Raw genomic sequence first — 12,493 nt, forward strand, 5'->3', positions numbered from 1 at the left:
ATAAAGTACATAGGACTAACGCTGACAGCCAAACGCTACAATAAGAATTCTTTCTTCTTAATGAGAATGAGGCAAAACAATTTTCATATCTTTGTTCGATTCTATAGAACACACCACAGTAAATCTTAACAAATAGTCCAGACACAATTAGTAAATATTTTGTTTCAAAAAATGAGCAAATCAGTAATAATGGTTAGTGAGTATGGGAAAGATTAGTTTAAGAATACCATACATGGATAATCTTTATTTCAGTCTGAACATGCTAGAAAATTATATCACATGTCATTTTACACTTCATAAAAAATAATCATCACTTCAAGGTCTCTAGCAAGATCCAAATTCTTCCATCCAAACTTCATATTTTGCAATGTCTCCTGCTGATACACTTTTTTTACATCTTGTTAATGCTTCATCAAAATCCTGCATAGTTACTGGTAGATCAACATCTTCTTTCTTGATTTTCTTAATTTCTTCTGGACTCCTGCCACATATTTTATGCCTCATTGCCATAAGGGCAGCATCCCTGAGAAGAGCACACAAAACATGAATAATTACACAAAGGTTTAATTTACTGTTTCAGGATCAAGTGGGGTGGTTTTTTTAGTAACATTTCATGCATTTTATACTGAGCTCTGGAATCTATAACACATTAGAATCCATAACTCAGTACCACAACATAGGTGACCTTCTGCCATTTGTGTTTGAATCCTCAGCATCAATTTGCATCTGAGTCAATACTCAAATGTCTGGTACAACTAAACTGAGCAAGCATTATTTTCTCTGATCTTGCCCGCTTCAAGTTTCTATACCATTCTGACAACAGCAATGATTGTCACTGCAAAGCACAACAGGTAATTAGTACTGGTTCATAAGCATCATGTGTCAGAAATATCAAGTGCTACAGTCTGATGTGACACCAGTTACTGTTTGTTATCACTTATTGTGTTCACTAGAGGCTGTGAGATAGACAGTGATATATTGCAACTGTCCAACTGTACCATTTATTGCTATTTCATTGCATGATATACACTGCAATTTTTCACCATTTTAAATCCAATGTTTACTTAACACACAGCTTGTTGAAAAGCTATGATCTCTATCCATTGGCCTGCAATGTCATCTAAGTTGTAACCCATTGAGAATACTTATTATGTGATGAGGAAAAATTTCTTTCACTGTAGATAGAAACTGAAATTGCTAGAGAAATAGTGGAATGTGTTTTTATTTATTTATTCTGATACACATTCCATTTATCCATTATTGTGTGATCACACATGCTTGTGGAATGACTTGAAACTGTTAACTCATTTTGTATGTTTATGTCAATACAGAGTTTAAAATGTAAATTTCAGATATTACCTAAACACAGCCTTTGATTTATAAAATACAGTAACCATCTTTATAACTTACAGGACACAATGTGATTTATAAGATCTAATTAAAGAAGAAAGAGACAATAAAACAGCAAAACACAGGTAGATATGGAAAATGCTCTTACCTGTGTCTGTTAAAGAATTTGTCTAGAGAACAGAAACTTTTTCAAGATGAAACTGCTCCAGCTTACTTTTAAACATTCAGTTACTGCCTTGTAGGGATTTAATATGACTTGGAGGTGAGTTCAAGATTTTTGTGCTAGTGCATTTTACACATTTTTGCACTAGAGAAAATTCTTCAAGTTTTATTGTATGCCACATTTCCTTCTTGTGTTATGGCGATGGCAGTACTCATTCATTTATTTCATATTGAGAAGTATTGTGACGCATGAATGGCACGATCAAAAAGAGATTATGAGAGGTAGTAATTAATATCTCTATTTGCTTCAAAAGATTAGGACATGAAATTTTTAGAGGCAGTCCACACACTACTCTGACAATCTTTCTCTGGATGATAAAGACTTTTTTCAGTATCAGTGAACTGCCGCACAAGATGAGCGACTGGAAGTAACCAAAATAAGCAGATTTTGAGACGTTGATGTCTCAGAGTTGGGAGATTATCGTTTTCAAGATTTGAAGGATGTGATGTTCACAGTTAAACCTGTTATTCATTAGTATGCCTAATTATTTCAAACAATATGCCCACTGTATCTGATGGCTCTCAAGTGCAGTGTTAATTTCTTATGGGCTTTCCTGATTAGAATGGAGGTAAATATAATTGGTTTTGATGAGGTTTATTGTCAGGGAATTTACTGTGAACCAGTTCAGAACATCTGCAAGTAATAATATGGCATTAAACTCTACATCTGTGGATGTTTTATAGTGTATCACAATGCTTGTGGATAAGAAATAGCAGGTGACTGAGGACAGAGTCTTGTAGGGCTCCATAATTTACCATTCCCCATTTGGACTCCAGCCCTCTTACCTACATGTTAATCCCATCTGAGATTATTTTCTCTTGTCTGTCATGTAGGTAGGATTTTAGCCTGTGGCTCAATTGTCCTCTGATTCCATACTGGCATCCATAATTCATGCTTCATACTGCGCAGAATTTTTCCTCTTTGAAAGTTAAACAAGGCTGCTTGTTGTCTGTCGGACTTATTAACTCTAATTTGTTATATGATATATGAGAAAATGATGGTTTCATGAAGTAGCTTAAATCATAACAGTGAGCAGTGATTTATTCATATAATGGTCTATTATGTTACAGAGATAAGTGTGACCTGTTGTTATTTATGAAATGAAATTACTGTGTCAACCATTAGCAGTTGGGTCACTGTTACATGAGCTGCCATGCAGCATGACTGACAGTAGTACAGAACATTCAAAGTCTTTCAGTTAATACTATTACTAATATGTTTAACTACTTTATTTAGTATTTTATTAGTGACAGTCTACATTTATAAGCAAGAATATACTGATCATTCATGTAATTTTCTGTGAGTCAACCACTGGCATAAAAACTTGATCATAACAGGGATATTACTAATTGCCTTGTGTAATGCTGAGGTAAACACAGATGGATGCCACTCATAACATGGTATTGTGATCACTGGCCTATTTATTTATGTCTCATGATGTGTGTGTTGTTCAGGTGATCTCCAAGATGCCAGTATGTTCTGGTGCATCATTTAACATAATGAAACAAGAAGCCTGATTTATTAGAGAAGATAACACATTTCTCTTACACTATTTTCTAAGGTGAATCCTGTAATGCTGAATGACATAATATGTATTGGTGTCAATGGATAAATTAGTGCACACACATGGGTGCAGAAAGACATGAGCAATCATGAATCATGAATTGTGTGCTCTCAAGCACTATTATCTCCTCCAGCACTGTTTCATTTTTCAAGCCATGTCACATCTGTGATATTCACTGGAAAATCATATTTGTCAAGTTGCTTTGGTTATCAGCTTCCCTCATTTAAATGGAAGAAAGATGGTCATAATGTTCTGCCTTAGTAGTGTACTTTGATTTTCAACAAATTGTATTTTACTCACCTACATACATTACTTATGTCTGATCCTGTGTAGCCCTTAAGGCTGTCAGCAACTTTGTTAGTATCTAGAGGAGGATCAACATTTACTCCTTCTAGGCATAGTTTCACCAAGGCAGATCTTGTTTCATCTGAAACAACATGAAACATCCTGATATCAGTAATGACAATCTGTGTAAAAAAGGGTCCATTACACAAAGTCTGTGAAAGAGAAATTGGAAAGGAAGAAACTGCCACATACAAATAATATAGGATTTATTCTGTGTAATGAAGGCGAATTAATTCTCATCAGTAACACAGACTGTGTGGATACACCAAACTCTTTACGACATCCACTGTCTCTAAGTCAGTTTACGGAATGTGCTCAAATGATGCAGTGGGTTTAAGATACATAACATAGTCTTCACTTGTCCAGTAGAACAAACTCTGCATATACTCTGTGTAGAGTAATTTGTTTTCAAAATTATTTTATACGCATAACATCCTCAAGATCACTACACAAATCTTGGAAGAGAGCCAACAGGTGGATAATTTACTCCTTCCTGTGCATTGCTAGGTTTGTATAAATGTTAGGAAATGTCATTTTTCACTGTTGTATTATATTTATGAAAGATACTGCTGTTTCTGTTTCAACTGCTATTGATTAATGTCAACAAACTTCCTTTCACTGTCATTTCCTGTTGCATTTTTCACTATGAACGTACTATTTTTTGCTCCATTAAAATTTTTCTTTATTGTGGTAATGGAGGATGTCCGTGAAGAACTGTGAGACGTACTCCAACTGCCAGTATTGGTGTGGGGTACACGTGGTATTATTGTACTGAAATACGTGAGTTAGGGGCTTGTGGTTGGTGAAAATTACAAAGGGATGAGCTTCTACTGATAGGCGGCAGAATTTTACTGCCTTGAACAATGCAAGCAACTCACAATCCTTAGCACTCCATGTGTGTTGCCACTCTGAAAGCTTCCATGAGAAGAAACTGAGCATCTGCCAGCTGCTGCCAATGCGCTGTTGAAGCACTGCACCTATAGCTGTCTGGTTAGCATTCATGACCACAGCCAGTTGAGCGTCGTGCACCAGGTGAGAGAGCAGTGTCACTTCTGCAAGGCTTCGTTTGGAGTTAATAGATCCTCTCTCCATTGCATACTACCAGTTAACAAGGGTCTCTCCCTTCAAGGTAGGAAAAAATGGTTCAAATGGCTCTGAGCACTATGGGACTTAACATCTGTGGTCATCAGTCCCCTAGAACTTGGAACTACTTAAACCTAACTAACCTAAGGACATCACATACATCCATGCCCGAGGTAGGATTCGAACCTGCGACCGTAGCGGTCACGCAGTTCCAGACTGAAGTGCCTAGAACCGTACTGCCACACTGGCCGGCTTCAAGGTAGGACCACGTAGCACCACAGTCAGAGGTTCCAGCAATGTGGTGGCATTAGGCAGATGGCACCGATAAAAATTTATCATGTCAAGATAGTGGCTTAAGCCTTTGTGTGTCTGTGGGTGCACCCTGTTCAACATCCCCTGCACCTTACCCAGTAGTGGCTCTGAGTAAATGCCCTTGAAACTCAATTTGTGTGACCCCAAACATAATTTTTGAGGGATTAATGACTATGCCGGCCTCGCTCAGCCACTGAAAGATGGTCGTTATGTGGCAGTGATGGCATTCAGATGACTTTGAATAGATGAGGATATCAGTGAGGTACATAAAATACCACAAATATGCCTCGTAAAATGCCATCCAGTAAATGCTGCTATGTCTGGGCAATATTCTGTAGACCGAATGACAAGTATAAGCTTTCAAAAAGAATGAAGGGCATTATAATTACTGTTTTCTGAATGTCTTCAGGTACCACAGGGATCTGCATGAACACCTTCGTGCAGTTAATTTTGCTAAGTATAACAGAGCCCACCAAGGCGTGGCTACAATTCTATAGGCGTGGTTTGAGGTATCGGTCTGGCACCGTTTGTGCATTTAAGGTAGGTAGTCTCCTCATGGGCATGGCACGGCCGACTTCCTTCCCCGTCCTTCCCTAATCCGATGATACCGATGACCTCGCTGTCTGGTCTCCTTCCCCAAAACCAACCAACCAACCAATCTCCTCATGGGCACCAAAAATTATCTATCTTTGGCACAAATTGCAAGGCAGAGGACCATTGGCTACATGGTGGACGAACAATGCACTGTCACAACACGGCCTCGAACTCAGCCTTTACTACAGCAAGTCACTCGGGTGCAAGTTGATGTGGACAGCATGAGGTTGGTGGTCCACATGTAGTCATAATGTGGTGGACTGCTGAATGTTCGACATGCCTCAGTGCACAAGGCAGACAAGTGCGCTCTGGAAATTTGTCCAGTATATCTGCATATGGTCTGGGGAACTTCACTAGTTTAACACTGAACGAGGCAGCCAGCTGTTACTGTAACTCTATTTTCAAATTTGTTGTCAAATCAGAAGGGCACTTGTAATGTCAGCTAATATGTTGTTGTGACCAAGGAAATTCGCACCCCGGATTGGTTTGTTGACATCAGCCACAACAAACTTACAAGGAAAGGTGCGACACAGTCCAGGATCCAAATTTCTGTGACAAGTGCTGTACATTTTTATTGTTGAGTTGTTTGCCACCATAAGAGATTGTCTAGGCCTTCCAGCAAGCTCTTAGCATAAATCAAGGGGAAAGAGACAGATTGGAACCCATGCAGATGAGGTACTTCACGCTGCTAGGCCATTCCATTTTGAGGAGATGCCTGGATATTGCACTGCAGCTGGGTGAACCTAGGCCCATTTGCAGCTGGCATTTGGGTGCAAGCAGACAGGCCGACACTTTGTCGCTTTATAGCTAAAGCAGGAATGATACCAGCAGTGCCCACTCAGCTGATGCTCTAATGTTGTCGGCTTACCACCAGAATGGCTGGTAACACACTGATGGTGGTGGGAGCCAGATCGGTGGTATCGAAATCTGTGCCACTATGGGGACTGCTGCTCTCTGTTTGTGAGTGTGCCAACTGGTCGACCTGTGTACTGCCACCTTTGCAGCCAGGTCTCGAACTAGGTAGGGCAGGTTGGCATCTGTACTGGTAACTACGGGAGACACATATCACAACAAAGCCAAATTTGCAGGCACGGCGACAGCATTGTAGGCTGCCACGGCGGTGGTATTGGGTGTTGTTGCCGGTGCGTCACACACCCTATCAGCCAAGTTCATGACAGTGTCCAGCTGCATTTCTGTTTGTGCAGCAATGGCTGCTTGCACTTGTGCTGGAAGGCTGCGCATCCAGACAGCACGCAATAGCAAGTCTAGGACCATGTCGGACTGTGCGAGGCTCTGAAAATGGCGCAGGAACTGCGATGGCCTCCTGTCATTGCACATTGAAATAAGCAGTTCTCATAATATGCAAAGATCAGCACATTCCTCAAACTGGGGAACTATCAAGAATGGGGTTCCACAAGGGTCAGTCTTGGGTCTGTTGTTGTTCTTAATATATATTAATAACTTGCCATTCTATATTCATGAAGAGGCAAAGTTAGTTCTCTTTGCTGATGATACAAGTATAGTAATCACACCTGACAAACAAGAATTAACTGATGAAATTGTCAATAATGTCTTTCAGAAAATTACTAAGTGGTTCCTTGTAAACGGACTCTCACTGAATTTTGATAAGACACAGTAGATACACTTCCGTACAGTAAATGGTATGACGCCATTAATAAATATAGACCTTAATCAGAAGCATATAGCTAAGGTAGAATATTGAAAATTTTTAGGTGTGTCCATTGATGTGAAATTAAATTGGAAGAAACACATTGATGATCTGCTGAAACTTTTGAGTTCAGCTACTTATACAATAAGGGTCATTACAAATTTTGGTGATAAACATCTTAGTAAATTAGCTTACTACGTCTATTTTCACTCATTGCTTGCATATGGCATCATATTTTGAGGTAATTCATCACTGAGGAATAAAATATTTATTGCACAAAAGCGTGTAGTCAGAATAATAGCTGGAGTCCACCCAAGATCATCCTGCAGACATTTATTTAAGGATCTAGAGATATTCACAGTAGCTTCTCAGTATATATATACTCTTATGAAATTTGTTATTAACAACCAAACCCAATTGAAAAGTAATAGTAGTGTGCATAACTACAATACTAGGAGAAAGGATGATCTTCACTATTCAATATTAAATCTAATTTTGGCACAGAAAGGGGTGAATTATACTGCCACTAAAGTCTTTGGTCACTTACCAAATAGTATCAAAAGTCTGACAGATAACCAACAAGTATTTAAGAAGAAATTAAAAGAATTTCTGAATGACAACTCCTTCTACTCCATAGAGGAATTTTTAGATATAAATTAAGAAAAAAAGAAAAAAAACCAAACAAAAAAATTATTAAAAAAATTAAAAAAAACAAAAAATAAAAAAGCTGTTATATTAACTTAATTATGTTGTTAAATTAACTTAATTATGTCATGTATTGGAAAATTTGACTCGTTCCACGTCATTACAAAATATCGTATTCATGATCCATGGAACTAGTATTAATCTAATCTAATCTAATCTCTCCTGTTGTCGCAGCAACTGATTCACCTGTTGTTCCCGCAGTGATGCAATTCACCTTATTAACTCCTCTGTTAGTCACTTATATGAAGACTATGTCGGCGTGGTGGTGATATCCCACACTTTGGCTGCATAGTCTTGATCTAGCTGGCTCATGACATGTCCAAATTTGGCGAGGTCACAGGTGATGTTGCTCATGAAAACTGCCTCCACTTGGCTGAACCACATGACTGGGCCACGGGGCCAAATGGAGGGCAGCCTAACCAAAACACACATCCTGTGCTTTCTGCCACTCCCGTAAACTTGTTCTCCAGTCTCTGGTTGCGCACTAGCAGCTCAAGTATTGTCTGTTGTACACTGTCTATTGTCTTTTGCAGTTCTTCCAAAGCTGTCACCTTGCTTTAGCGCCTAGTTCACGAAGTTTTGTTCGTGAACTCACTCTTCATACGCGAGGACGAAAGCGTTAGATCACTTGTGGTTCTGCATCACTCACACTGATGAAAGTTCATCACCGCGTATTTAGCGTAGCGATCGTGTTGGGGTCACCAGTGAAGCGGGAACGTGTGGGTATCGCCGCTTACATGTCAGTTGTAGAGTGATCCGACTTTACTGACACCCACGCATTTTGTTCGACGGTGTGGTAACAGGAAATTGATAAGTACACTTTCCGAAAATTATTTTGTCAAATGAGTAAATGAACAAGTGACAAAAATGAAATTGATTCGCAATGTCCATTAACCGTCGATCGCGATAATTGTCTTTGCATAACAGTTCCGCTCGAACACCGACCCCAGACGGTGTACCCTCCTCGGTGACGAGCGTGTCGTCTGGTTGTGTGAGGGCAGGAGAACAGTGGAAGCATGTCCGGAACAAAACGAATCTTTTTCTCGTGATCGTGGGGGTGCTGTGTGTTTCGCAGACATGATGAAGCAAAGGGAGAATGAAAAACAAAGATCCTTATGAGTCTGTGGGGAGCTCGCGTTAAGCTCGACCCTCCTGATCCGCGGACTGAAATTACAGAATCTCGAAATTCGCGTCTGTACTATACGACAGCTCAGTTGGCACTGCCGTTGCTTCTTCTGCTGACTCGCATGTGTGCGTGCCACGTGGGACCGTCGTGACAGCTCTGGTCCTTTCACGCATTTTTGCGGCACCCCTTCCACAGACGCACCTGGAGCGATATTAGTTTGTTTTATTCACAGTGCATAGTTTAATTTTTGTTCCCACGTATTTCTTCGAAAAAGTGAATTGTACCTTTGTATTTTACTTTCTAGACTAGTGTTTACTATCTTAAGGTTTTTTGTATAAGTCTTAGTGCATTATCTTTGTGGGAGCCAACATTCTAGTGCAGTTTTGCCCCGTCATAAGCACTACAGTTATGTGATTCAATTTGGATCTCGTGAACACTGGAGACAGTTCTCGCATAGTCAATGTCCGGTAGTCTCAGCAGAGCGATGTGTGTGTAGTGGGAGGGGGGGGGGGTTGAAATTCACATTAGGGGGACTTCCGGTAACATGACCTCGATTCTCTGCCATGACATTTGGAGCACTGCAAAATTATCAGTACATCATCTCGCTTTCTTATCGAGTGATTTAATGTCTTCCGTATTTGATTTCGTTTCGCAGTAAACAGAACTGGGTTTCATCGCATTGTGTTCCTGATATATGACTTCCCGTGTGTATTGCACTCTTTGAACTGCACTGTGAATAAGCTGATTGTATTCTGCTCGATTTTTGCTTGCATCTGTATTGATTGTTGGAGTAAATAATTCCATATTTGTTTTCATTTCATATAAAACAGAAATTGGTTTTGCTGCATAGTGTTCTGTTGACATTTGTTCCTGCCTACGAATACGAATGTGAACTGCCCAGTTTAAGTGCATTTTAAGTATATTTCTCATATCCTACTTTATTTTAGTTCACATCCATTCTTCATCTTTCTCCCATTTCACCCAGTGACTTACTAATATTTTTCCCACAGTTGACCATACATTTACTATTTAAATTTACGAAAATCATCATATGTTGTCTTACAAACTTTCCTCAAAGTTATATATATTTTTGATTACAGTTCTTTATAAATCTATCCTCACTATTTATTGAATTGTTGAGGAATGAAGATAACACTGTTTTAGAAGTTTTTGTTGGTGTGATATACCCGAAAAATGCAGGCATGTTCAACGCCACTAGAGTTTCTCACATTCATATCGTGTATCACTTTTCTTCTTCCTTGCTTTACACACTGCACAACTTCTGGGGGGTGTTTTCTTGATGGGATTGGGGAGAATAAACCAAACAAAACCTGAAAGTGTTTGCTTAAAACTCGTAAAATATCGAAAGAAATCGTATGTGGTACTCACCACCAAACAGACCGATTTCTCAACTTTCCAATGGTATATTACATTCATGCCATCTAGTAACAGCGAAGAAGAAACACTAAGGAGGCGCTATAGCTGCTCGGTCCGTCTCACAGCTAGCAATGTAATGACGGACTTGAAACCTGTGGCTGGCTGTGACACAGCTGTATAAGCTGTATAATCCAATGGGTTTATGGGGACCTCCATTTAGCAGCTTTTGACAGTAATGCTATTCAACTTTATTACATCTTTTCACGCAATGTGTATGTATTTCTGCATTGAACTGTGTGGCTTCTTGCCACTGACCAGGAAAGTACTTGGGCTCGAACAAACACAAATACACCAAAATAGTGTGAGAAATAATGTAAAGGTCTCTTATTGCACTATTGATACTCCCGCATCTGCAAAACTCTGCAGTCGTCCGTTAGAGGCACTGCATATGCCATGCCGCATTGCACTCTGACCTGCCGGTACGCCAGTCGGGACCAGTAGGGACGGTGCAGCGTGCCTCTGAAGTTGCGTTTTGTGACATTATTTGTGTATTGAAGCGTCAGATGGGTCGGCGATTGATAATCAATCCTGCTAATGTATTGCGATTGGTTGAGAAGAAGTTACGAAGAACCCTTCTTCGCGAAGATGGTATTGGTGTAGAAGACGAATGATTCGCATGTTTTCTGGTGTCTATTATAGCGCAGAAATATGAGCATAAGTTAGAAACAGATACTGTTTTTACACTAACACATAATGATGATGATAGGGATGATAATGACGAACAACTCATTGCAAACGGTAGTGCTGCGGCAAGTGCGGGAAGAGGCGATGGAAGCAGTGACAGTGAATACCAACCGTCTCCTAAGAAGAAGGTTAAAGTTGCAAGTATCATCACGGCGTTTGATGACAACACACTCGAGAACATGTACGATGATTATTACGTAAGAGGTTTCGACACATACGACAAGCTTCTGAAAAGATATCCTAAACTGAAGTCTAAAAGCAATATTAAAAACATACTGGATTACGTGGCAAAGAAAAGAGAAGGAAATACAGTTTTCAAAGGAAATCGTACACTGCTGTTCAAGACCATCAAGGAGCGTGTAATGGCGAAATTCGATGAAGCGCGAGAATGCGGTTCCACCGTTCATTATTGGCATTTACAACATTGGGCATTGGACGTAGCCAGAAATCTCGGGTGTACAAACTTTACAGCTTCACTAGGATTTATTACTAATTTGAAAAAGGAGTATAGGATAACATCACGCCGTATCACTATGCTCCAAGCACAAAAAGATAAGGATGACGAAGAAGAGCTGATTGAAAGAGCTCAAACGTTTGTTGCTGACGTCAATGAGCATGTCACGAGAGAAAACATCGATATTAGTTCTGTATGGAACTGTGATCAGTCAGTTCAACTATGAACTTTCTTGTGACAGAACACTATCCACGAAAGGGGAGAGAAACACTGTCGCGGTGTTGCAATCAGTTAACTGTGCAACACATACACTGCTGGCCACCGTAAATGCAACACCATGAAAGACAAGAGGTAGCACAACAAAATTTATTTTGTAGATAACATGTTGACCAAGTATCAAATGATTACGTTTACAGACGTCTGTGACATGTGGTTCCTGCCAGAATCAGTAGCCAGAGTAGCCGCCATTGTTGGAGATCACCGCTGCCACACGTCTCGGCATTGAGTCAAAGAGACGTTGGATGTGTTCCTGGGGTACAGCAGCCCAAGCAGCTTCCACGCGTTGCCAAAGATCATCTGGTGTGGCAGCTAGGGATGTAATCTGGGTCACTCGTTGAGAAACCATGGACCACATGTTTTCTATCGGCGAAAGATCCGGAGAGCGAGCCGGCCAGGGAAGCACTTCAATCTGGTTATTGACGAAGAACCTTTGGACAATGCGTGCCACGTGTGGTCGCGCATTATCCTGTTGAAATACGGCTGTGGCCGAGCCCTGAAGGTAAGGAAGGACAACTGGCTCCAGCACCTCGGATATGTAGCGCCGACTATTTAAAGTACCGGCAATGCGTACTAGAGGCGTGCGAGAGTAATATCCAATACCGCCCCATACCATAATACCCGGTGCAAGACCAGTGTGGCGGTGCATAATGCAGCTGTCCAGCATCCTC

At 40.3% G+C, this 12,493-nt stretch overlaps 1 protein-coding gene across 1 annotated transcript in view; it reads right to left on the reverse strand.

Moving 5' to 3' along the window:
* Positions 1–271: 271 nt before the first annotated feature.
* Positions 272–12,493, reverse strand: part of LOC126470845 (katanin p60 ATPase-containing subunit A-like 1) — a 79,622-nt gene continuing 67,400 nt past the window's right edge. Inside the window, exons 6-7 of the mRNA XM_050098861.1 lie at positions 3,438–3,564; positions 272–523 (exon numbers count right to left, since the gene is read on the reverse strand). Coding sequence (XP_049954818.1) covers positions 325–523; positions 3,438–3,564 — 326 coding nt within the window. The 3' untranslated portion in view covers positions 272–324. The remainder of the gene's footprint in view (positions 524–3,437; positions 3,565–12,493) is intronic.

The sequence above is a fragment of the Schistocerca serialis genome, chromosome 3 (assembly GCF_023864345.2).
Source record: "Schistocerca serialis cubense isolate TAMUIC-IGC-003099 chromosome 3, iqSchSeri2.2, whole genome shotgun sequence".
In the NCBI taxonomy this organism is placed as follows: domain Eukaryota; kingdom Metazoa; phylum Arthropoda; class Insecta; order Orthoptera; family Acrididae; genus Schistocerca; species Schistocerca serialis.